Source organism: Orcinus orca, chromosome 3, assembly GCF_937001465.1.
Source record: "Orcinus orca chromosome 3, mOrcOrc1.1, whole genome shotgun sequence".
In the NCBI taxonomy this organism is placed as follows: Eukaryota; Metazoa; Chordata; class Mammalia; order Artiodactyla; family Delphinidae; genus Orcinus; species Orcinus orca.
In genome coordinates this window covers 15,991,569-16,012,917 of record NC_064561.1, presented here as the reverse complement: position 1 = coordinate 16,012,917, position 21,349 = coordinate 15,991,569, and the positions used below count along the sequence as shown (strand labels likewise).

General features: G+C 48.8%; 1 protein-coding gene and 1 long non-coding RNA gene across 4 annotated transcripts; one reads left to right on the top strand and one right to left on the bottom strand.

The window, feature by feature from the left end:
* Positions 1–570: 570 nt before the first annotated feature.
* Positions 571–2,601, bottom strand: LOC125964073 (uncharacterized). Its single transcript, XR_007476683.1, has 3 exons — positions 2,170–2,601; positions 1,133–1,221; positions 571–586 (listed from the first exon to the last, which is right to left on the bottom strand). It is a non-coding gene; the product is annotated as an uncharacterized LOC125964073 (long non-coding RNA).
* Positions 2,602–2,614: 13 nt separating this feature from the next.
* ARF1 (ADP ribosylation factor 1) lies at positions 2,615–20,740 on the top strand. Of its 3 annotated transcripts, none has more exons than XM_004284033.4 (5): positions 2,615–2,770; positions 18,655–18,839; positions 18,915–19,025; positions 19,134–19,258; positions 19,419–20,740. In XM_004284033.4, exons 2-5 carry the CDS (start codon positions 18,692–18,694, stop codon positions 19,578–19,580), a joined length of 546 nt encoding a protein of 181 aa, XP_004284081.1. In that variant the 5' UTR covers positions 2,615–2,770; positions 18,655–18,691; the 3' UTR covers positions 19,581–20,740. The 3 variants fall into 3 exon arrangements, with proteins under 3 accessions (XP_004284081.1, XP_033269354.1, XP_033269353.1); XM_033413463.2 differs by lacking the exon at positions 2,615–2,770 and adding an exon at positions 2,792–2,933; XM_033413462.1 differs by lacking the exon at positions 2,615–2,770 and adding an exon at positions 10,957–11,094.
* The last annotated feature ends 609 nt before the right edge of the window (positions 20,741–21,349 follow it).

Sequence of the window (21,349 nt, the reverse complement as noted above, 5' to 3'; positions counted from 1 at the left end):
GGGTGTGTAAGTCCCCTCCTGGGACCCACACCATCAGAATAGCTGTAATAATCCCTGCACCTGCACCAGGAGGGACATGTAGGAGGGTGGGCTTGGAGAGTGCGCCTAGAGAAGAAGGGATCTGAGCTGAGCAGAGGGAAGGGTGCGGCCCTCTCCACACCCCACCTCTATCTGGAGAGAAGCCTATCTCAGGGTCTCCTCTGGGCTCAGGAAATCTATAGAGGCCAGCCCAACAGAGCCAGGAGCAGGTAGGGGAGTGCAAATAGGCAGAGGACCCCCATCCCCACCCCACCCCCATCCAAGGAACTCTTTAAGAGGGTAAAGTTCTGCAGTTACGTCCTGGACGTTGAGCACCTTCACAAGTAGTGAGCTCCCCATCACCGGAGGAGTCCAAGATAATGTTGCAGCCTGCAGATGTACTGAAGCTCCAATGTCTACAGACGCAGGGTAGGGCCAGAGGAATAGTGAAGGTGCTGGCAACAGGCTTTCTGGAGTCCCAGTTCCAGGGGCTCAATCCTAGCTGTGTGACCTTGGGTGGGCTTGCAACCTCTCTGACTGCCAATAACCTGGCACAAACGCTGTCCACCTCACAGGTGCCACACACAGAAGCTGCATGAGGTACCTGCCAGGCCTGGGGTCTTGGCATTTCCTATTCCCTCTCTCTCCTGCCTCTGCCCCTTTGCTCTTGCTGGTACTTCTGTCCCTCTAGCTACCTTTCCCAGGGGTCCTTCTTATTCAGCATCCTTGTGTCTGACCTTGTATTTGGACTCAGGGACCCCCAGAGGGGAGGAACTTGACGCCAGACTCCAGGCAGGCCCCTGGCATGGGTCAAGCTGAAGGTGAGGATCTGGGCTGGGGACTCTGAGCCTGACAATGGAGGTGGCCATGGATGTTGGCAAGCCCTCTAGCCAGCTCACCTCGCCCCCTCCTGGCCAAAGCTGGGTAGGCACCCTGTTCTGTCCATCCCGTGTTTCCATTGCTTGGACTCCAGGGAAGGGGGCAGGGAGGTCCTGGTGGGCACTGGGGCCTCACTCTCCCTAGGCAACTGCCTGACACCTCCTGGCTCTCTAACAGGTCTCCTGCCAAGGGCAGGGATCCTTCCCCTGAGGTGCTCACCATGGGCCTCCCATACCTGTCTGGCCTGAAGATGCCTCCTTTTCCCAAGGGAGGGGGGGCACCAAACCAGGAGAACAGAATCAGGAGGAAGGTAAATTCAGTAACCTGGGGATTACACAGGAATCCATCTTATTTTTTAAACTGTGCGTGTATCTTTCACATGCTCCTTCCTGTCTATATATATATATATATATATATTTTTTTTTTTTTTAAAGGAAGCTCTGAGGACACAATAATCATTTGCAGACAGTCAGCTGTGGGTCAGTTCTCTGGGGGTAGAGAGCCAGCACCACCAGAAGGTTCTGTGCCCCTCTCTGGAGATATAAACCCCTGAAGGCACTTTGAGTGAACATTATGATGTGTTTACAGCATTGGGGGGGCAGCAGCTGAGGTGCAGAGCACAGGCTGGGTCTTCCATAGATAGTGAGGTCTGCGGGAGGCTGGGTCTCGAGACAGGGGACTGGTAGGGTCTGGCTAACAGGGCCTAGGGCCCTCAGCCTCTCAGGAGAAGAGGTCATCAGTGTTTGGGGCAGGAGGGCTGCCCTGGGTGTGTGTGTGTGTGGCTGGGCAGCCCTGGGGAGGGCTGGTGAGGTCCTAGCCACCCCAGCCCAGTAAGGAGGCCCTGCCCAAGAGGAGTGGGTAGGTGAGGGGGGGCAGAGAAATGACAGGAGCCTGCCGGCATACTGCACAACACCTCAAGGCTTTTCTCTGCTGGGCAGGCTCCTGGGCCAAGACCCAGGTGATGGCCTGCTTTGCGCCCTCCACAACATGCAGGGCACTTGGGGAAGAGGGCCCCAGCAATCTCACCAATGACTCTTGATTTGGGGACCCTTCACAGCAGCAGGAGTGTAGTGGGGAAGAGAGTTCAAGTAGCACAGGGGTGGAGGAATGGTGCGGGACTGGGGGTTGGCGGGGGGCCACAGTCAGACCCCCAGCCGGGAGAACGTGCAGAGGGACCACGACAGGCCCCCTCTCCCTTCTGATCAGCTCAGGGAGGCTTCCCAGAGGAGAGGGCTCCCCCGTCTGTCACCTGGAACCCGCCTCGGTGGCTACCTCGGGGGAGCGCTGTTCCCTGCCCAGCTTGGCTCCCGGCTCCGCCCGTGCTACTAGACGCCAGCTTTATTTGATCTTGGGTCTTGCTTCTTCAGGTCGGCTCCTCGGGCGCGCATGGGGCTGCGTGGGTCACTGCAGTCACCCGAGCTGAGGCTGGGGAGGGGAGCTGGCACCTGGGCACCGCCCTCCCGGGACCGCAGGGCCCACCCGGGACTCAACCTCTGCATCTGCGAAACGGACGCGAGCGCTCCTCCCAGGGCCGACCACTGAGAGGCGCGCGCAGGCGCAGCCGTACTCTGCCGGGGCTGAGGGAGGGGGGGGGCTGGGGGCGGGGGGAAGGAGGGGTGCGCGCAAGCGCAGCAGTGAGAGAGGAGTTGTCCCTGAGCCCCGCGCCTGTCCACGGTCCCGTCCCCACCGCCCGCCCAGAGTCTGCGTGTGCACGCCGCAGCGGGGGAGTGGGCGGGACTGCGGGCGGGACAGCCCCGTTCCCCAGCGTCCCCCGCGGCAGCAGGCACTGACGTGGCTGCCGTCAGAGCCGCCATCTTGTGGGAGCGAAACCAACGCCTGCCTCCGAGCAGCAGCTGCGCCGCGGCCGCCGAGGGTGAGGCTGGGCCCGGGCCGAGGGGGGGGGCGGGGGCTGAGTTAAGGCCCGGCGTGAGGCTGGGCCGGGGCGGTGAGAGCCAAGACGGGTCCGAGGTGAAGCCGGGCCGGGCGAGGGGCGAGTTGAGGCCAGGCCGTGGGTCGAGGCGGGGAGCCGAAGTGAGGTAGGTAGAGGCGGGGAGCCGAGGCCCGGCAGGGTCCAGGGTCGAATAGAGGCCGGGGGCTGAGGAGAGGCTGGGCCGGTCTGGGGGTTGAAGCCGGGCCTGGGACCGAGGCGGGGCGGGGTAGATTGGGTGCTGTGTGCTGGGCCAGGGGTCTAGGCTGGGATGGGGGTCGAGTAGGGGCCGAGCTGGGTCGGGAGCCGAGTCGAGGCCGGGGAGGGGGTTGGTCGCGCAACCCTCTCCTCAAGCCCCCCAGAGCCGCCGGGGCGGGCGCCCGGAAGTCCGGCCCGCAACGCGGGTTCTCCAGGAAGCCTCGCTTCCTGCTCCGCCTGCGAGGCCTCCTGCCTCGGGGTCGCGAGGACCAGGAAACTGAGGCCCGCAGCCCGGGACGCGGCCAAGGTCACACGATGGCCAGGGTTTGAGCCCAGTTCCTGTCTGTTCCGAGCACGGAGCCGGCGAGGTGGGGCGGGGTTCGGGGTCCGGGTTCCAGGGCGGGTGCTGTGGAGCTGGGGTCTGAGTGGGAGTGCCTGCGGCCCAAGGAAGCCCCCGATGGACGCGCTGGCGGCACTGTAGGGCCCCTTTATCCAAGCTTGCTGCAACCCCGGGATTGCTTCCTGGGTGGCTTTGGCATGGATTAGAACACACTTCCGAGGTGGTGAATCTTTAACCTACGTTTGGAACGACCTGTCCAGGGTTGAGGCGGCCTCCCTAGCAGAGCGTCCTAAAGCTTTCTTGTTGCCCAGTCCAGGTGGTTACGGGAGGTAAAACGGTAGCTTTGTTAATAAGGCTTGGCAATTATAAAGTCCTTAAAATATTAGCTAATCAACTGAGCACTTTGGAGCTCCTCAAAACACCAAGTTGCTGTTTTAAATGAATCGAGCAAAAATGCACAAGAAATCATTGGCAGGAGACAGAGGCAATTCGGACGATTTGGGGAGGCCCCGGAAGTCACTCTTGAGAGCTGTGTAGTTGATGTAGTTGTAGCTGATGTAGTTGGTGTTAGAGTAGTCAGCTCTAGTTCTTGTTTCAGAACTGGTGGTCAGCGTTTTTTTCTGCTGGCTGTTTGCTCCTACATTTCTGGCAGTGTGTGTGTGTGTGTGTGTGTGTGTCTGAAGGAGTGTGAGATGCCATGGTGCATGCTGTGTGTGGTGTTCTTGGAGTTTTCAGAAACTCAAGAGTAGCCAGAACTGGAAGAACTTTGAATGCGTGGTGTTGTTAGCTGGGTCCAAAATTATGAAGAATTGAGTGTGTATGTGTTTATCACAAATTTGGCCACTTTGTTAGAGTGTGCCATAAAGGTTTTCTCTAGTTAACGGGTAGAATGTAGTGTGCCTGTTCACTGGGCATGTCCTGTTGAAAACAGATCCTTGTCACTTGGGCATTAGAAACCTGCTGTTTCCCGTGAGGGCTAACTTCAGATACAGGTATTCAAAATTGCTACTTCAGAAAGATTTAAAATAGTTGGTTTGGATAATAGCTGACTCACATGCTGTCTGCTCATCATTGTAAGAAAGTTAGTAGAAAGCAAAAACTGGTTCTGTGCTTCTCACAGTTCTGGTTTTTAAATCATGTGGTTTAGCTATTTGCTTTGCCTCTTGCACAATGTGAAGAGGGCGTTCAGACCTGCTAAGCCACCTCTACCAGAGATCAGACAGGGTTTGAAACTACAGGAAGGTACACCTGGACTTTTCTGTTTACTTTAGTAGAATTCAGTATGGACCATCAGCCACTGAGGTGATCTCCAGGATCGAATGGCTGTAGGAATAAATCTAACATAGGGGAAAAACCCTTGTGCAAGTTCATAAATAGTATATTAACTTGGTTTGAGAGAGTTAAATTAGTTTCCTTCAAATTCTTCAAATTCAATGTTGCCTTGAGATATATGAATTTAAATCTGCTCTTGATCACAGTTCAGGCTCATCAAGCATTTCTGCAGCCTTCCTGAGGGTTGTGATCACTTACCGAGCTGGTGTTCAGACCCAGCTAGCCTGTGCTTGCCATAGCATTTATGACTGGTCTCTGTACACGTTGTCCCATAGATATTCTCCCCTTTGACCTTCCAACCTTCGTAGGATTAGGAGAAAGAAGGAAATAAAATGCACATCTGTCAGAGGTGGTTGGGAAAGAAACATGAAAAATTCCTTTCAGTTGGGATCTTAACATTAAAAAGAACTTACCTCTTTTGTGGTCTGTCTGCTTGTCATTGGTGTGGATGGTGTTAGAGATGTCCTCCCAGCACCATCTGAAGTGGTCTTTTGGAAATGTTTTTGACCTAATAGTGGGTTGGGTGTAACACTTCCTACTGGCAGGTAAAGGAGGGCTTGGGAATGTGTGAGTGTGAAAGAATAGGGGGTGAGGTTAATTTCAGAGTGTGAGCCAGGGAGAGGGGAATACTTCATCCTTAGGTTCTTATCCTCTCGTGATTGTTATAAAGTCTTTAAAATATAGTATCTGTTATAGCTATACAGCTCTATCACTATTCTGGAAGGTAGTTCAACATTCTCAGATGGTTCAGATGGCCTGATTAGCTAGAAAAAATGTGGCAGAATTTAACACAAAAACATCAAAGCTCCTTATTCCTAGGAGAATCTGTTAGGCCCTCACCCAGTTCTTTCAGCCAAGCTTCCTTATATGAGTGGGAAGAAATGGTGAAGCTATCTGTTGCAGGGACTAACCTCCATATTCCTAACAAACCCATGTTTCCTGGATTTTGCATACATTGGAGACAAGAGCTTGGCAGCCTGTCATCACATAGAAAGGGAAGAGTGGGACTTATCACTCACTGAAAAAGAAGAGAGAAAAAAAGCATACAAGACAGGCAGATTTTACACACACAGCATTCGGGAGCGATTCTCTTTAGGAGGCAAACATTTTTACACACCTGAGGCTACAGGGGTAACTTAGTATACAGCATAAATTAACAGAAGCCCCAGTTATGATCCATGCACATTTTCAGAAGTTAGAGATGTACAGTATATTTTAGAAACATTAATTAATGTTTAATCAGAATTTAGTAAGTTTTGCTCCTCAGAGGGATGCTAGCAAGCTAGAAGAGTTTGTCTCCAAAGAGCAAGTCATATGTAAAATAGCCAACATCTTTCAGTTTGTATTGTACATCAAATTATTTTTGCAGTGATGTATGTGGGAGCTAAACAGAAAGCTTAATAGTACTAGGTCTCTGAGGTCCTGGAAATTTTTAACGTGAAGTTTTTAAGTGTCCTATCAGTTTGACTTAGGGACAGATGGCCAAGAAAGCAGTTTCAAGATTCTGTCTAGACTTATATGTGAAGAGTAGGAACGAAGGCAAAGTTAGATGTGCCTGTGTTTTGATCACAGGTTTCAGAATAACGGATGTCTTTAAAAATTGCTGTTAAGAGTGTGTTTTCCTGTCAAGTATTCTATCATCTGTAGATGAGCATGCAGTTCCTAACTGATTGAATCTATTAATTTATATTTAAAATACTGTATCTTTTGTCAATTTTGGTGATGTAACTTTGCTTAAAATAGCTTTTAGCATTTCTCTTTTGTCAAAGTGATATGAGATCTTGCAGATTCCTGGGGAGATCACTGAAAATATATTTTAAGTCACTGGTTGCATGTACCTGAGGGCAGGTTTAGGAAGCAGATTGTGTACACACCTCTCCTGTGGTATTGAACTTTGCTGAGATGGACGTGTTTGCCCTGAGTAGTTATCTGTGTCTCTACAGCCCAGATTTCCTCCTCACTGGAATGTCAAAGGGATGTTCAGATTCCATCACACTCATGTATACTTTTAAACCAGTATGAAATTCATCATTGAGTTGATAGGGTTTTTTTTCTGACAAACTAATTTTTCAGAAAAGCATATGTGTATGATTAATCTTAAGGCCCTGATAAATGTTAAGTACTTAAGGCCCTGATAAATGTTCTTTTATGATTCTTTTCTCCTCTTCTTGACAGTGAATCTCTTGGGTGCCCAGGGAGGTGGCCAGTAGAGAAAAAGACAGGTGGAGATAGAGAGATGGGTGGAGGAAGGTGCGTGAGTTCTGGGCAGAGGAGTACTCACTGGCAAAGTATAAGGCTGGGTGGAGACGCAGGGCCATGGCAGTGAGTGGAATGGAAAAGCAGGCCAACAGGACACAGTAAAAGGAGTGGGCACTGAGTCAGACCTATCAGGAGGATAGGGGAGGAGGTGCCATTTGAGTAGAGGTATAAGGGAGTGGGGGTCCTGTGGGTCTTTGGGAGAAACAAGAAGCTTCTCCCAGGCAGGGGAACAGTAAGTGCAAAGGCCCTTAGGTGGGAGTGCACTTATTGGTTTTGGAGACCTGCCAGGAGCACAAGAGGGGAGAGAAGCCTGCTGGTGTGTACCAGTGGTCCTTTGAGGGATAGCCCCACAGAAAGGGTATTTTGGGAACTTGTGGGAGGATTTTGGGCTCTGCCAATGGTGAGAGGCAATACTGATATTTAGTACGTTTAGCAGCAAGAATGCATTCAGCATGACTTTCATATAGGTGAAAAATCTGTTTATATCTTAAACCTAATTCTGTTTATGTATGGAGTCAACGTGTGTGTGTGTGTGTGTGTGTGTGTGTGTGTGTGTGTGTGTGTGTGTTTGGTTTTAGTAGATGTTCTGAATTTTCTAGGAAAGAAACTACCTTGTAAATTAAGGGTGATTGTATTTTGTTCTTTGCAGAACTTTACGAAGAGTTGTTCTCTGTTTCCGGTGGTGGGACATTTCATGGACACAGCAGGTTCTGAGTATCTGAGATGCTGGTGTATTTGTGGCAGTCTTCATTAGGTGGTTCTCTGACTACCTCCCTTGAACTTGTAGTGTGGTCATGACCAATACTGAAGGTCATGTGTTATATGACACCATCTTTCATTTCCGTGTTACATTTTAGTTGGGGCAACATGGGTTTTTTGCAGTCTGGTGTGTATGTTGGTTGTATTGTCTGCTAGTTTCCTTTCTGGATGGCAGGGGTGGTGCTGCGAAATGCCATGGGGGTGTTGGCTCTGATCTTCTTAAAGAGCCTGACTTAGTCTGACCTTTCCTAACAGGACCCTCTTGCTGGCATTGAGAACACCTTGCAGAGTGGAAGCTACAGGCTTTGGGAGTGCCAGAGGAGAGATGAGGTGCCTGGGACCAGGTGGATAGTGATGGGGAAGCACCTTTTCAAAGGGAGAGGTGATGGGACTTGCCAGTAAAGTAAACAGATTTGAGGATGAGAGGGACAGAGAGAGGAATTGTGAGTGTCTCTGGGGTTTGGGTCTGAAGAACTGGGAGGAAGTTGCAGAGAGTTAAAGTGGGAAAGAGTGGGTCCTTTATATTTGAGGATTAGATTTTGATGGGAAACCCATGTGTTAAGGGGGTAGTAGAAGAGAAGTCTGGAGGTGAGAGGAAGCCTCAACTGGGGTCCCATGTAGGGGACTGCGTTCCTCTGGGAGTGAATGGCTGGATAGGGGCAGTACTAGGGAGTGAAAGTGCAAGACACTGAGTGTGATGGGACTGCGGGTCACCTGAGGCGGGTGGTGGGGACTGCTGGGAGGTTTTAAGCAGAGGATGGCAGGAGCAGGTATATGAATGAAATTTCCCTGAGTCCAGGGCTGTCCAGGGTTTGAAATGTGAGCAGAGGTAGGAAGAGGCCTATTGAGAGGTAGCTGTGGCTGTTCAGGCCAAACAACGAGAAGTTCCCACAAGGACATCGTCCTCCCAGCCAAGACCAGCTGCTTGGAGAGTGAGGCAGAGGTTTCCCCGAGTGCTCTGAGCTGGTGCACCTCTGGGTGCTCCTAACAAGGGTCTCAGGAGGGCAGATCTGGCAGGGGGCTTGCTTCAGAGGTAGGAGGATCTAACAGAGGCTCTCAGCCACTGCTGCACTTTGCTATTCTGTGTCTTCTGGGAAGCCCATCACTCAGAAAAAGAGGTGGGGCTGTAATTTTTTTTACATTTTGTTTTCAAAATGAAAGTTCTCTGCAGGCAAAAATCAAGTTTTAGAGATTGGTTTAATCATTTTAATCACTCACAAAGTCCCCTTGTGCTGATAAAGCCTCAGGGGGCTGCCTGCCACTCTGAGAAGTTTGAGGAGGAAGAACTGGGCACTCTGACAGCTCGTGGTTGGTTGCAGTTCCCTTTTTCTTCAAGGGTGTGGAAAGGGGTCCGAGCAACGCTGGCTTCTCCAGAGCCCCACCCTTGTGCCTGGAGAGGGTCCTATGTCTGCACCATGGGTGCAGGTGGCCTCCTTGAGAAGACACCAGAACAGAAACCATAGGGGCTTTAGCATGTTTGTGGTGATCATATAATTAAAGGAGTGACAAAAACAAACTAATGTGATATACTTCACAACAGAAATCAGAATCCTGAATTGCCTTCTCTTCCTTGTTCTCACTACTGGAACTGAAACATAGGACTGTGTTATTTGACAGGTGTGCCTGTCCTTTCTGTCAGGATCATGGGGACTGAGACTTCAGCAGCTGGAGCTGTGTGTGTGTGTGTGAGAGAGAGAGAGAGTGAGTCTCTGTGCTCATGTTGAAGCTTTTAGCTGCATTGAAAGGACTATAGTGTAACTGTGGATCAGTCTTTGACATTGCTTGGCCCAGAGCCTTGTTTGCCATTGAAGTGAGGTTGGAAGGATGAGCACTCTGTTCCACTTGTGTTTCACCATCTGTCAGTTGGATTCATTGAGTACTCTTGAGCTTTTGTGTGCCCAGGGCTGTGCTCATCACACAGCTACTCCTTACATGAGTGTGCTGACTGTTAGCCCCACAGTGTGTGGAGGGTATGCTGAGAACAACAAAAAGGAAAGGACTCTTCCCTGTGGAAGATGGCATCTGAACTTGGCTTCAGAGGTTGAGTGAAGGGCTCGGTGGGCATGGCATAGAAAATCAGTATGGAGAGGGGACTGGGAGCACAGCCAAGGTCAGAATATAGGCCTGAGTGACTTGCTGAGGAGTTCCAAACCAATGGTGCTCTGTTTGCCACTAGGATGGGTTGAAATACAATTCTAATTGATTTCCAAAGAACCACTGATGTGCAGAATTAGTAAGGAGTTGGTGGTCAACACTTTTCAGGGTATCTGGGTGGTTTACAGTTGTCTGTAGTTTCTCTAATCCTGCTTTGCATTTTAGTCATAAATTGCTTTGTTTCCTCCATTTTCAGTTTAATTTGTTATACATTTTAATGTTCTGAGGTTGATGCAAATTTGTTTTTGGTTTTGTTTTTTCGATCTTTTGATTTCTTTTCCCAGTAACAATTTCTTTAGACTTAAGTGTGTTTGGAGTCAGATGGAGGGTATATATGCCCTGACTTCTGGAGTAGAAGTGTTCGTTAGGGTCCATGGCACTGGCCCCACCACAGTGGGGGGCCCAGGTGCCCACCACCAGGTCTGCAGGACCTGGAAACCATTCCATCACTGTTGCCCCATCCCACGGGCTAGCATACTCAGATGGTCCTGCATAGCTACAGGGGGCCAGGAATGTAGGTTTACTCTGGAAGGCCTCAAGCCCAGGGACAGATCTGGGAGAAGAAAATACCAAGGAGCAGCCAGCGTCTGCCACCAGGATGAATGCACAGAACTGTGAGAGATGCTCCTGATGTAGCATCTGAGTGAGGCCTCAACTTGTGGGTATCATCCACTCTTTGTTTTACTCCAGTTGGGGGCCGCATGACATTTGTGTTCAGAGGTCCTACATGGATATTGTTTTCATTTGGGGTAGACCATCTGGTTATTTGCTCCCATCTGTAGATTTCACGTCAGTGTAAGTATCTTTGGTAATGGGCTTTGAGAAAAGTTATGTTAAAAAATAGTAAAACTTTAAGACTATGAATAAGGGAGAATTGCAAAAGATAACTAAATATATTCATCAGTTAAATGCTTTGGATTTTGTAGTTACTGGTAAGTAGGATTAATTGCAGTTTCACTGTTTCCACGCTCGCCTTGTAGTTCGTATGCTTGTTCCGTTAGACAATGGACAGTGACTCTTGGATGTTCATGTTAGTGTAGACCAAGAGCTACATTCATGAATGAAACTCATTTCTTGTTGTCATTTTAAGGATTTCACCTTGAATCTTAAGCTGGCCAAGAGGGACCTAAATTGAATTTCACTGGTTGCTCCTCCTAAGAATCAGACCTGACCGGAAACCCCTTCCTTCAGCTTTGGGAGGCAACTTGCAGGGCATCTGGAGACCAGGGTTAGTGTACTAGTATATGGATTTCTGGTACTCATCATCCTCTGGGGGTGGCGGTGGGGGGGTTGTTGGGAACGGGACTGCTGCATAGAGGCCAGGTCTAGTGCCTAATTGATTCCTGCAAAACATCCTAAAAGTTTTGTTGTGAGAAACAAAAAACAGTCTCTCATTGGAATTCACCTTTAGGAGCAGACCAGAACTATACAGTTCTAGAATGTTTTTGCATGTTCTTTCATTTATTCTTTTTCTTTGTATTGAAAGTTCAGAGTCAGTGTAGATGAAATGGGTGGAGGTGGTCAAAAGGTACAAACTTCTGGTCATAATATAAATAAATCCTGTAATATGAGGTACAGTATGGTGACTGTAGTTTACCGTACTGTATTTATATTTGAAAGTTGCTAAGAGAGGAAATCTTAAGTTTTCATCACAAGGAAAAAAAGGGTGACTGTGTGAGGTGATGGGAGTTAACTAGACTTTTTGTGGTGATCATTTCCCAATAATATACACATATCAAGTCATTATTTTGTACAGCTGAAAATAATACAGTATGTCAGTTATATCTGAATAAAACTGAAAGGAAAAAAAAAGTTCAGTCAACTTAATTACATCCTTTGAGTGTCTCAGGCTGAATATTCTTCCTTCTGAGTGTGTTGTTGATTCTTATCTTCATCACAATTGTGTTAGGCCTGTGAGGTGTATCTGCCTATCACTAGTATTGGCACATTCTGTATTCTTATGCTAATTTTTATGAAAAAGTTACAACATGTAACGCTCTACCCAATAGCAGAAAAATGTTAGAGCTACAGAAATGGAATGTTGGACTAATAGAGTAATGACTGAAGGCTTTATTTAGCTGATGGGGTGGAGCTACAAGTTGATGTACAAAAAGCAGTTTGTAGCAGATTATATTATGTGATCATATTGCCTATGAAAGTAGAGGACCCCCACCCCTTAAAATTAAATCCTACATGTCAGGGGTGAATTAGGCTTTTGAGTGGTTGATAATCTAAGCACATATTTGACTGCTTGAAGAATGAATGAAACCCTTGTTTTATAATGTATATCAATTCCTCAGGAGGATCTTCACTTTGTTAATTTTTCTCAAATTAGATATTAAAATTGGCATTATGAACTATTGAGCTGTACATTTTACTGTATGTAATTTACACCTAATAAACTTGACTTTTTTTTAAAAAAAGCAAAACGAAAAAAGTTCTGATGTCACCTAGCTGTTCATTTGAATAGGGGATTCATCCATGTGATCTCTCATTTCCAGAGGGACCAGAACAGCCCATCACATCTGAGGCACAGAATAGTATCCAAACCCTTGTTTTTTGCCTCCTTGGGTCACATTTTCGTTTCCCAAGACATGCTCTAGGTTAGTGGTTTATTCTTCCTACTGATTCCCAGCAGTTTAGGTCATCTTGATATGGATACAGAGATTTTGTTAAGTAAACCAGCTCTAACAGTTTCAGAAAATGTGACAAACTTTCCTTCTGCAGAAGTAAGCTGCACGGCTCTGTAGGGGAGGGCTGTCCCATGCTTATCTTGAATCCTCTGAGGCTTGTTAGGAGATGCAGCAGGCACAGGTAGAGCTCGTGGGTACATATATTTCTCTTCAGCAGCTAAACCAGTCACTCTGGATTCATTTACTGGAGTGGAACGGGTGTAAACTCACGCTACATTTTTTCCTCCCTGCACTGGCTTTCCCAGGGAGGCCTGTTGTTGGCCTTGGCCTGTAGCCTAGTAGGTCTTTGCATGCAGGAGTGTAGGCAGCCAGTTGTGTCCTGTTCTTTGCTATAATGTTGAACTGCCACCCTATCATTGTTTCTGGTCCTAACCAGAAAAAGGAAAAAACCATTCTTAAGGGGCTGTGTCCGCTCAGAGCTTTCTGTCTCAGGAAAGAGACGTGCTGTTGTTACTCTTGCATCTTATGAGCCAGCTCGAAGGTGCAAACTCAGGCAGGTGCGGGGAAGTGCTCTTTTGAGAAAATCAGCGTCTTCACTGCTTACAAATACTCACGGCCATTACCATGAACCTGAAAAACAGGTTTTGACCTTAGTGCTAGGGATCCTGGTAGAGGAAAGGGTGAAATAGGCCTAGGCTGGGCATCCTGCAAGTTAGAACCTGTGTGGAGAGGCCACGGAACAACTCTCATGGTCACTGTTGAACCTTTCCACTGTGATACTGTGTTAGGTCAGGAGCTGCCAGGGCCCCTGGACCAGGTGCAGGGCGGTTAGATAGATGCTTGTATAGTGGGAGAGACCAAGTGCTGTGTGTAGCGTCTTAAACCCTAGAGTTTGTGCTCATCCCCATCCAGGTTCAGCCACCAAATATACGGCCCACTTCCCCTTTGGGGCTTCAGGACTTGAGTAAGTTAAAAAACTGTGTGTGGAAGGCAAGGACCACACTGATGATCAGGGCTCAGCAGACTGCACGGCCAAGGCAGGCCAGGGGTGAGTGGGCAGACACGCTTGGGTGGGGAGGGGAGGAGGCTCTCGGACTGCCATGGCTGTGACTGACTGCATTTTGAGGCTGACATGCGGGTGTGGGCCTGCTGCTGGGCCCAGTTTACCTGGAATGTTCCATCAGTCCCATGTGGGAGTTGGGAGAGTACACTTAACCTTTTCACCCCTTAGTGCCCAGGTTTTTGTGTCAATTTGTAGGAACGTAACACTAAAACAGGTATAAAACAAGTATAAACAGCAGTCTTCCATCCTGCCTCCCAGGGATAGCCTCTTTCATGCCTCACTGTACTAAATAGTGTGCTAATACTGTTTCTCAGTGTGTCAGCTTTGGACAGTGAGGGTTGGCCCTTGAGACCACAAGTTCTGGCCTCAGCTTTCCAATACCCAGCAATGACAGTCAAAGTATCATGACTGAGTAAATATTGTTCACTGCTGAGTCAAGTGGTGACTGGCTTATGGTTTCCCTCAGGAAATCTTAAAATGACTTCTTTGCATTTTCATCCTTGGGTTTTTTTCTGTGTACCTGTGATTAGTTTTTCCCAATTCCCCTAGAATTGCCAAACCCCACGTTTAAACCACATAGGTAACTGTTCCTCTTTTCCTGGAACTCTCCTCCTTCCTGCTGCAGCCTGTGCTGGCTGCTGTTCAGGCCTGTCTCTGTGTCTCCCTCCATCACCTTGGGGGCTCCCTCTGCCTGTGGCAACCTGGAGAAGAAGGCATGTGTGAAGCCTTGCATTTCTAACCTCTGTTCTGCCCTTTGGCTGATACAGAATTACAGATTGAAAGTGCTGCTTATGTCTCTCTTTTGGGGGAACAGTTTGAGGTTCACCACATAATTGAGGGAAAGGCATGGAGATTTCCAGTACCCACATAGCCTTCCTCACTATATCCCCCACTAGAGTGGTGCATTTGTTACAGTTGATGAACCTACATTGATACATCATCATCCAGAGCCCATAGTTTACCTTAGGGTTCACTCTTGGTATTGTGTGTTCTGTAGGTTTGGAGAAATGCATATTGACACGTATCTACCATCGCAGTTTCACACAGAATAGTTTCACTGTCCTAAAAATCCTTTGTGTTCCACCTATTCATCCCTCCCTTCCTCCTAACCCCTCACAACCACTGAAAGGATCTTTTTACTGTCTCCACAGTTTTGCCTTTTCCAGAATGTCATATAGTTGGAATCATAGGTGTGTAGTATTCTTAGATTGGCTTCTTTCACTTAGTAATGCACATATATGCTCCTCCACATCTTTTCATGTCTTGATAGCGCCTTTCTTTTTAGTGTTGAATAATATTGTTTGGATGTACCACAGCTTATCCATTCACCTACCGGAAGACATCATGGTTGCTTCCAAATTGTAGCAAAATTTTGAATGAATAAAACTTTTTGGAATGAAAACTTCTGTAAACATCAGTGTGCAGGTGTCTGTGTGGATGTTAGTTTTCAGTTCCTTTGGGAGCATGATTGCTGAATTATATGTTCAGAGTATGTTTTGTGAGAAACCTCCAAACTGTTTGCGGACAGCTGTACCATTTTGCATTCCCTCGGGTAACGGAGGAGAGTTCCTGTTGCTCCACATTCTTGCCATTGCCAGCGTGTGTTCTGGATTTTGGCTTTTGGTCATTCTAATAGGTGTGCAGTAATAGCTCATTGTTTTAATTTGCATTTCTCTGAGGACATATGATGAGCATCTTTTCATTGCTTACTTGCCTTCTGTAAACCTTTAATGAGGTTTTCATTAAGATCTTTGGCCCATTTTTTTAATTTTAAAATTAAATTTGTTATTGTTGAGTTATAAGTGGTCTTTGTATATTTTGGATGACAGTCCTTTATCAGATGTATCTCTTGCAGATATATTCTCTCAGTCTGGTTTTGTCTTTCACAGAGCAGAAGTTTGTCATTTTAATGAAGTTCAGTTTATCAGTTATTTCTTTCATGGGATCATATCTTTGGTGTTGTGTCTAAAAAGTCATCACCATACGCAAGGTAGATGTTGGTCTTTTAAATTGCTCCTAGTTTCCTCCCTTTTTTTTTTTTAATATTTATTTATTTGGCTGCGTTGGGTCTTAGTTGCAGCATGCAGGACCCAGTTCCCTGATCAGGGATTGAACCTGGGCCCCCTGCATTGGAAGCTCGGGGCCCTAGCCACTGGACCACCAGGGAAGTCCCAGTTTCCTCTTTTTTAAATCTTGTGTGTGTGTGTGGATTTTTTTCACTTTGGTTGTGAGGTCTGCTGTTCTCTGTGTCCTAATGCCCTGTTCTTGTTTTGTGGGCACCAGGTCCCCACCATGTTGATGCCAAGGCTGTGTGTGGGTTGGGGATTTTGTTTGTTTTTTATTGTTTTTTTCTTTTTAAATGTCTTCTGTCTTCTCTCCAAATTCTTTGTTTCAGTCACTTGCATTGGGGGCTTCTTAAAGGGAGATAGGGGCGTGGCTATTTGAGGGCCTCCAGGTGCAAGAATCCATAGGTCCTTGCTTTGAGGCCTCTGGGTTACATGTGAGGGTCTGCAGGGAAGTGTGCCTCCCTGTTGATTTTGCCCATATCCGTCTGTTTCCAGTACAGTGCACCCCATGCCGTCCTCTGCCTGGATAGTGGAGTCAGGGCCCCTGGTTCAGCTGCTCCAAAAAGGTCCCTTGGCTCTCCTGCAGAGCTGAGGATGAGCACTCGGTCAGGGTCAGACCTCACCAAAATTTGCTGACTTCTGTCACCTCTTTCCACCTCCCCCCACTTTTCCCTTTTCAGTCAGTCATCACTTATTTCTTTATTGGTAACGATTTCAGGAGTAAGCTGAGATAAATGTGTGTGTTCAGTTTATTCTGTCTTCCATAATTTATCATCATCTATAGGAAAAATGGCTGTCTGCAGAAAAGGAAATATAGTAAAGATATTTTTAAATTTTACTTTTATAACTAGGTAATATTATTCAAAACCAAAAAGCATTAAAGTGTTGAAAGTGCACTGAAGCCTGCTGGAAGCGCCTCCACGGGACACCTCTAGGACCATTGGAGCATCTAAGTCACAGTGGGGTAGTGATTCTGACCTACTGAGTAAACTAGGAATGCACAAGTTCACACTATATCAATATATGGAGAAGTGGTTCCTTGCAGTAGAATGCTAACTAACTAATAGCTGGAAGGAATGACTCAATAGAAAATCACCATTTGACAGTCCTCATGGTAATAATTCAGCCAGGAAATGTCAGAGTGCTAAAACTAGAAGGTGGAAGTTGGATGAGGAGCAGGACGTGGACTTAGTCACCAAATACTCACTGATGACTAAGGCAGAAAGTAACTTGCAGTGGAGGCCTGGCGACTCCACCTGAGCCTGTCATCAGAGGTGATAAGGAATGGTGGGGATCTGGGGCACGCCCCCCAGGTGGAGTGCAGTGGGGCGTGCCTGTGGCAGGCCCATATCTGTGTCCTTCATGGGTCTGGCCTCTGACCCCAGCAGTGTCCATCCAAAGTCCAAAGACTGGGGAGTTCATTGTTACTTCTAGGGGGGTCAGGTATGCAGGGCAAGGCTCCTTCCAAGCCTTGACAGTGGCTTCCACCAACACCCTCTCAGAGGTCAGGTGCAAGCAGCTCCTGCCTGCTTGGAACAAGTTCTCTGTGGTTCATTTGGTTTTCTGTCAACACTCACACAGAGTTCTTCCCAGTTGAAGGCTGCCCAGCTCTCCACAGCTTGACTTCACCATAGGTGCCAAAAGTCCAGATTCCTGGCTTCCCTGGTGGCGCAGTGGTTAAGAATCCGCCTGCCAATGCAGGGGACACAGGTTCGAGCCCTGGTCCAGGAAGAGCCCACATGCTGCGGAGCAGCTAAGCCTGTGCGCCACAACTACTGAGCCTGTGCTCTAGAGCCTGCGAGCCACAGCTACTGAAGCCCACATGCCTAGAGCCAGTGCTCTGCAACAAGAGAAGCCACTGCAGTGAGAAGCCTGCGCACAGCAACAAAGATCCACCTCAGCCATTAATTAATTAATTTTTTTTTAAAGTCCAGATTCCTAAGCATTTGAGAAAGTGACCGTTTTTTCCTAAGGCCTTGTTTGCAAATAAAACAGTTGAAGGAGGAGAGTACTGAGCATGGAGAGGCCAGGCCTGGGCAGCTCTGGTGCCTTGGGTGCCTTTTGGGACAGGAGATCCTCTCCTCCGTGAGCCTCACTCTCCCGCAGCTGTGGTCACTTGTTCCTTCCTATAGGTCTGGGTGTCTGGGCCTGGTCTCTGACCTTGGGTCCAGCCAGCTCGGTGGTATCCTGTGTTTCTGCCCTGCTGAGTGAGGAGAGCCTGGTGGAAGCCCAAACACAGCACACGTGTTCTCGTACAAGCATGTTGCTGCACCACACAGGCCTTCTCCTCTCTGGGACAACACTGCCACAGCTCTTGGGAAGGTGTCCCCTGGCAGGCTCCCCAGGGTCATTGTTGTGGGCTCACCCTTAGACTGAATGCCCTGGTGTGCTGCCCTAGAGCCCAGGTGTTCTCACTCCACCGGTCCTGCCTGCAGGGTGTGCTAAGCTCTCAGCGTGTTGGGAAAGGTTGGTCTCTTTTGGTCTCTGCCATGGGCCCTCCTAGCTTCTTGTGTGTTAGTTGCCTTAACATTGGACTGTTTTTCACTGAGACTTGGAGCAGTTGGGAGACATGGTAGGGCCTTGGAGTGGTTGTTTATGGCCCCTTGAAAAGCTCTGTATTAGATTATGGAGAATCTAGCATTCATTTGAAAGCCACACCTCTCCACCCATGTTGGACATTGCACCCCACAGTGGCAGGTTGTAGGACTTAGAGGTAAGTTACCCTGAGGCCTTGGGTGTCACTTCCTGATATAATGGCAGTAGCTGCTTCAAAATCCGGTCAGCCCTGTTCTAAGATTCCCATTCTCTCCCTTTTAAGGGTGATTTTAGGGCTCGAGAGGCAGGCAGGCAGGACTTTTTCTTTTGGATAGGAACCAGAATTTCATCAGCTTATGCCTTGTGAGTTTTCAGGAGAGATAACAGGATGTCCATCTGTCTGTCTGTGGGTGAGTCTGTCTCTGAACTGCTGCTGCTTTGCTGGCCCTGGGCAGCACAGAAAGAGACACAAGGACTCCTTGTATCTGCAGGTTTCTCTGGCCAGTGTTGCTCCCACCAGTCTACAGCATGGGGAATATCTTTGCAAACCTCTTCAAGGGCCTTTTTGGCAAAAAAGAAATGCGCATTCTCATGGTGGGCCTAGATGCTGCGGGAAAGACCACCATCCTGTACAAACTGAAGCTGGGTGAAATCGTGACCACCATTCCCACTATAGGTGAGGAGGCTGGGCCTCGGGAGGCTAGGGGATAGTGGTAGCCCTAGGGAGAGCCTCACACTGGGTCTCCTCCAGGCTTCAACGTGGAAACCGTGGAATACAAGAACATCAGCTTCACTGTGTGGGACGTGGGTGGCCAGGACAAGATCCGGCCTCTGTGGCGCCACTACTTCCAGAACACACAAGGTGAGGGTGGGCCACCCCATTACAACCCTCAGGAGGGGGGCTGTGGCCTTTGGGAGAGGTTGGGAGTGTCCCGGGTGCCTACACTAATGCTTACTGTTCCCTATGCAGGTCTCATCTTCGTGGTTGACAGCAATGACAGAGAGCGTGTGAATGAGGCCCGAGAGGAGCTTATGAGGATGCTGGCAGAAGACGAGCTCAGGGACGCTGTTCTGCTCGTGTTTGCTAACAAACAGGTAGGCATGACTGAGCCACCCTGTGTGCTGGTGGTGGGTGCACGTTAGGCAGCCAGCCTCTCAGCGATGGAGGTCTGACGAGGCGGGGGTCACAGGTCAGGTGGAGAGGGTTCCGTGCAGTCCCCTTGACCCACGCCTGCTTTGCTACCCTCCCCCCTAGGACCTCCCCAATGCCATGAATGCAGCTGAGATCACGGACAAGCTGGGTCTGCACTCTCTGCGCCACAGGAACTGGTACATTCAGGCTACCTGTGCCACCAGCGGGGACGGGCTCTATGAGGGACTGGACTGGCTGTCCAATCAGCTCCGGAACCAGAAGTGAGCTGTACTCCTCTCTCCTCCCTTCACACTCCCTCCTTCTGCCCTCGCTTTACTCTCATGTGGCAAACGTGCCCCTGTGGTGTGAGTGCCAGAAGCTGTCTCCATGGTCGGTCACAGTGTGCTTCACCATGCTGTAAATGTGCAGACGCAGCCTGCAACTGGGTTTTTATTTAATGTAAATAGTTTTTGTTTCCAATGAGGCAGTTTCTGGTACTCCTATGCAATATTACTCAGCTTTTTTTATTGTAAAAAGAAAATCAACCCACTGTTTAGTACTGAGAAGGGATTTTAGGCACACGGGTCATCCAGGAGTCGCTGTGTCAGAAAAGCCCGATGTTCCTCTTCTGGGCTTTACGTCTGTGTTGAGATCCATTTTGGTGGTTGGTTTTTAACCCAAACTCAGTGCATTTTTTAAAATAGTTACAAATACAAGATAAGGAGAACACTTGAACACACAGAAGGGAGAAATGTGCCTAGTGTAGGTTCTGCAGTAATGGCCTGAGTCCAGTCCACCAGTGGTCTGTTTCCCGTTGGGAACGTGAAACGGGGCAGAACCAGCTATGATCCATTCTGCATGGTCACAATAGGGTCCCTGTGATTTGCTCTGTCTTGGGTCATCCCACACCCCATAGCGTTTGTGCTTGTATCTGTGCTTACATGGCTGCCCAGGAGATGGGCTGGAGGCTGCAGCCACCACTCTCAGACCCCTTGAAGGAACCCCAGCCTTTTCTTGGGTCAGCATGGGCACTTTGGTTGGAACGCTCTGGTTTGAGCGGGAGCCCTGCAGTCCCCTTGCTTGCCTGCTCCGGGCTCTCTGGGGTCTCACCAGCAGGAGCGCGGGTGGTCATCCTTGAGCCCCAGCCCCTCGGAGCCCCTGTCTATGTGTGCTTTCACTCCCTCAGCCTGCAAGGGTCAGATTTGCCATCGAAAAATGATAACCTCTACTTTTTTCTTTTGTATTTTGATAAACACTGAAGAAGCTGGAGCTGTTAAACTTTATCTTGGGGAAAACCTCAGAACTGGTTTATTTGGTGTCGTGGAACCTCTTAATGCTTTCAATACACAATTAGTAATCAACTGTTTTGTATACTTGTTTTCAGTTTTCATTTCGACAAACAGGCACTGTAATTACAGCTATTAGAATAAAATCTCTTAACTATTTCATGGCTCTCCCATTTTTGGGTGCCCCTGACTGACAGTCTGCCTCTTGGAAGCTGGGCAGGGACAGCTGCTTCCTCCTCACTTAGGGAGGGCAGCATTGATCTGACTTGCCCTGTTCCCTCTCTCTGCCCATCCCTTCCCTGCCACCCCACCCTTGTCTCCCTCCCCCCCTCCCCCACCGCTTCACTTTCCATGGGTGGGTGTGGGTATGTCCCAGTGCCCTTGTGGTGACCACCTCATTGGTCTCATGCTGGCAGTCCAGCCCCCTGGTCCCAGTCTTGGCAATGCCTGGTTGTGAAAGGAACGGCAGGGTCACCATATGGAGTATGCCCAAAAGGCTAGGGCCAGGTGGTATGTGGAGGAAACCCCCCACCCTTCCTAACATCCACCCTCTGTGGTACCCCCCAAGCCAGCCAGCTTGTCCTCTGGAGGGGCGGGAACCCCTGGCCAAGCTCCACGTCACTGCCACAGCGATTGACCCATGCCTGGCTGGGTGCTTTGTGCACCTGTGCCATAGACCTGTCCCACTTTTGCAGGGGTTGTCCCTCTGACCTGGAGCCCTTCTTGGCACCCTTGTTCCCCCCACTGGGTGCAGGCATTGGCAGGCGA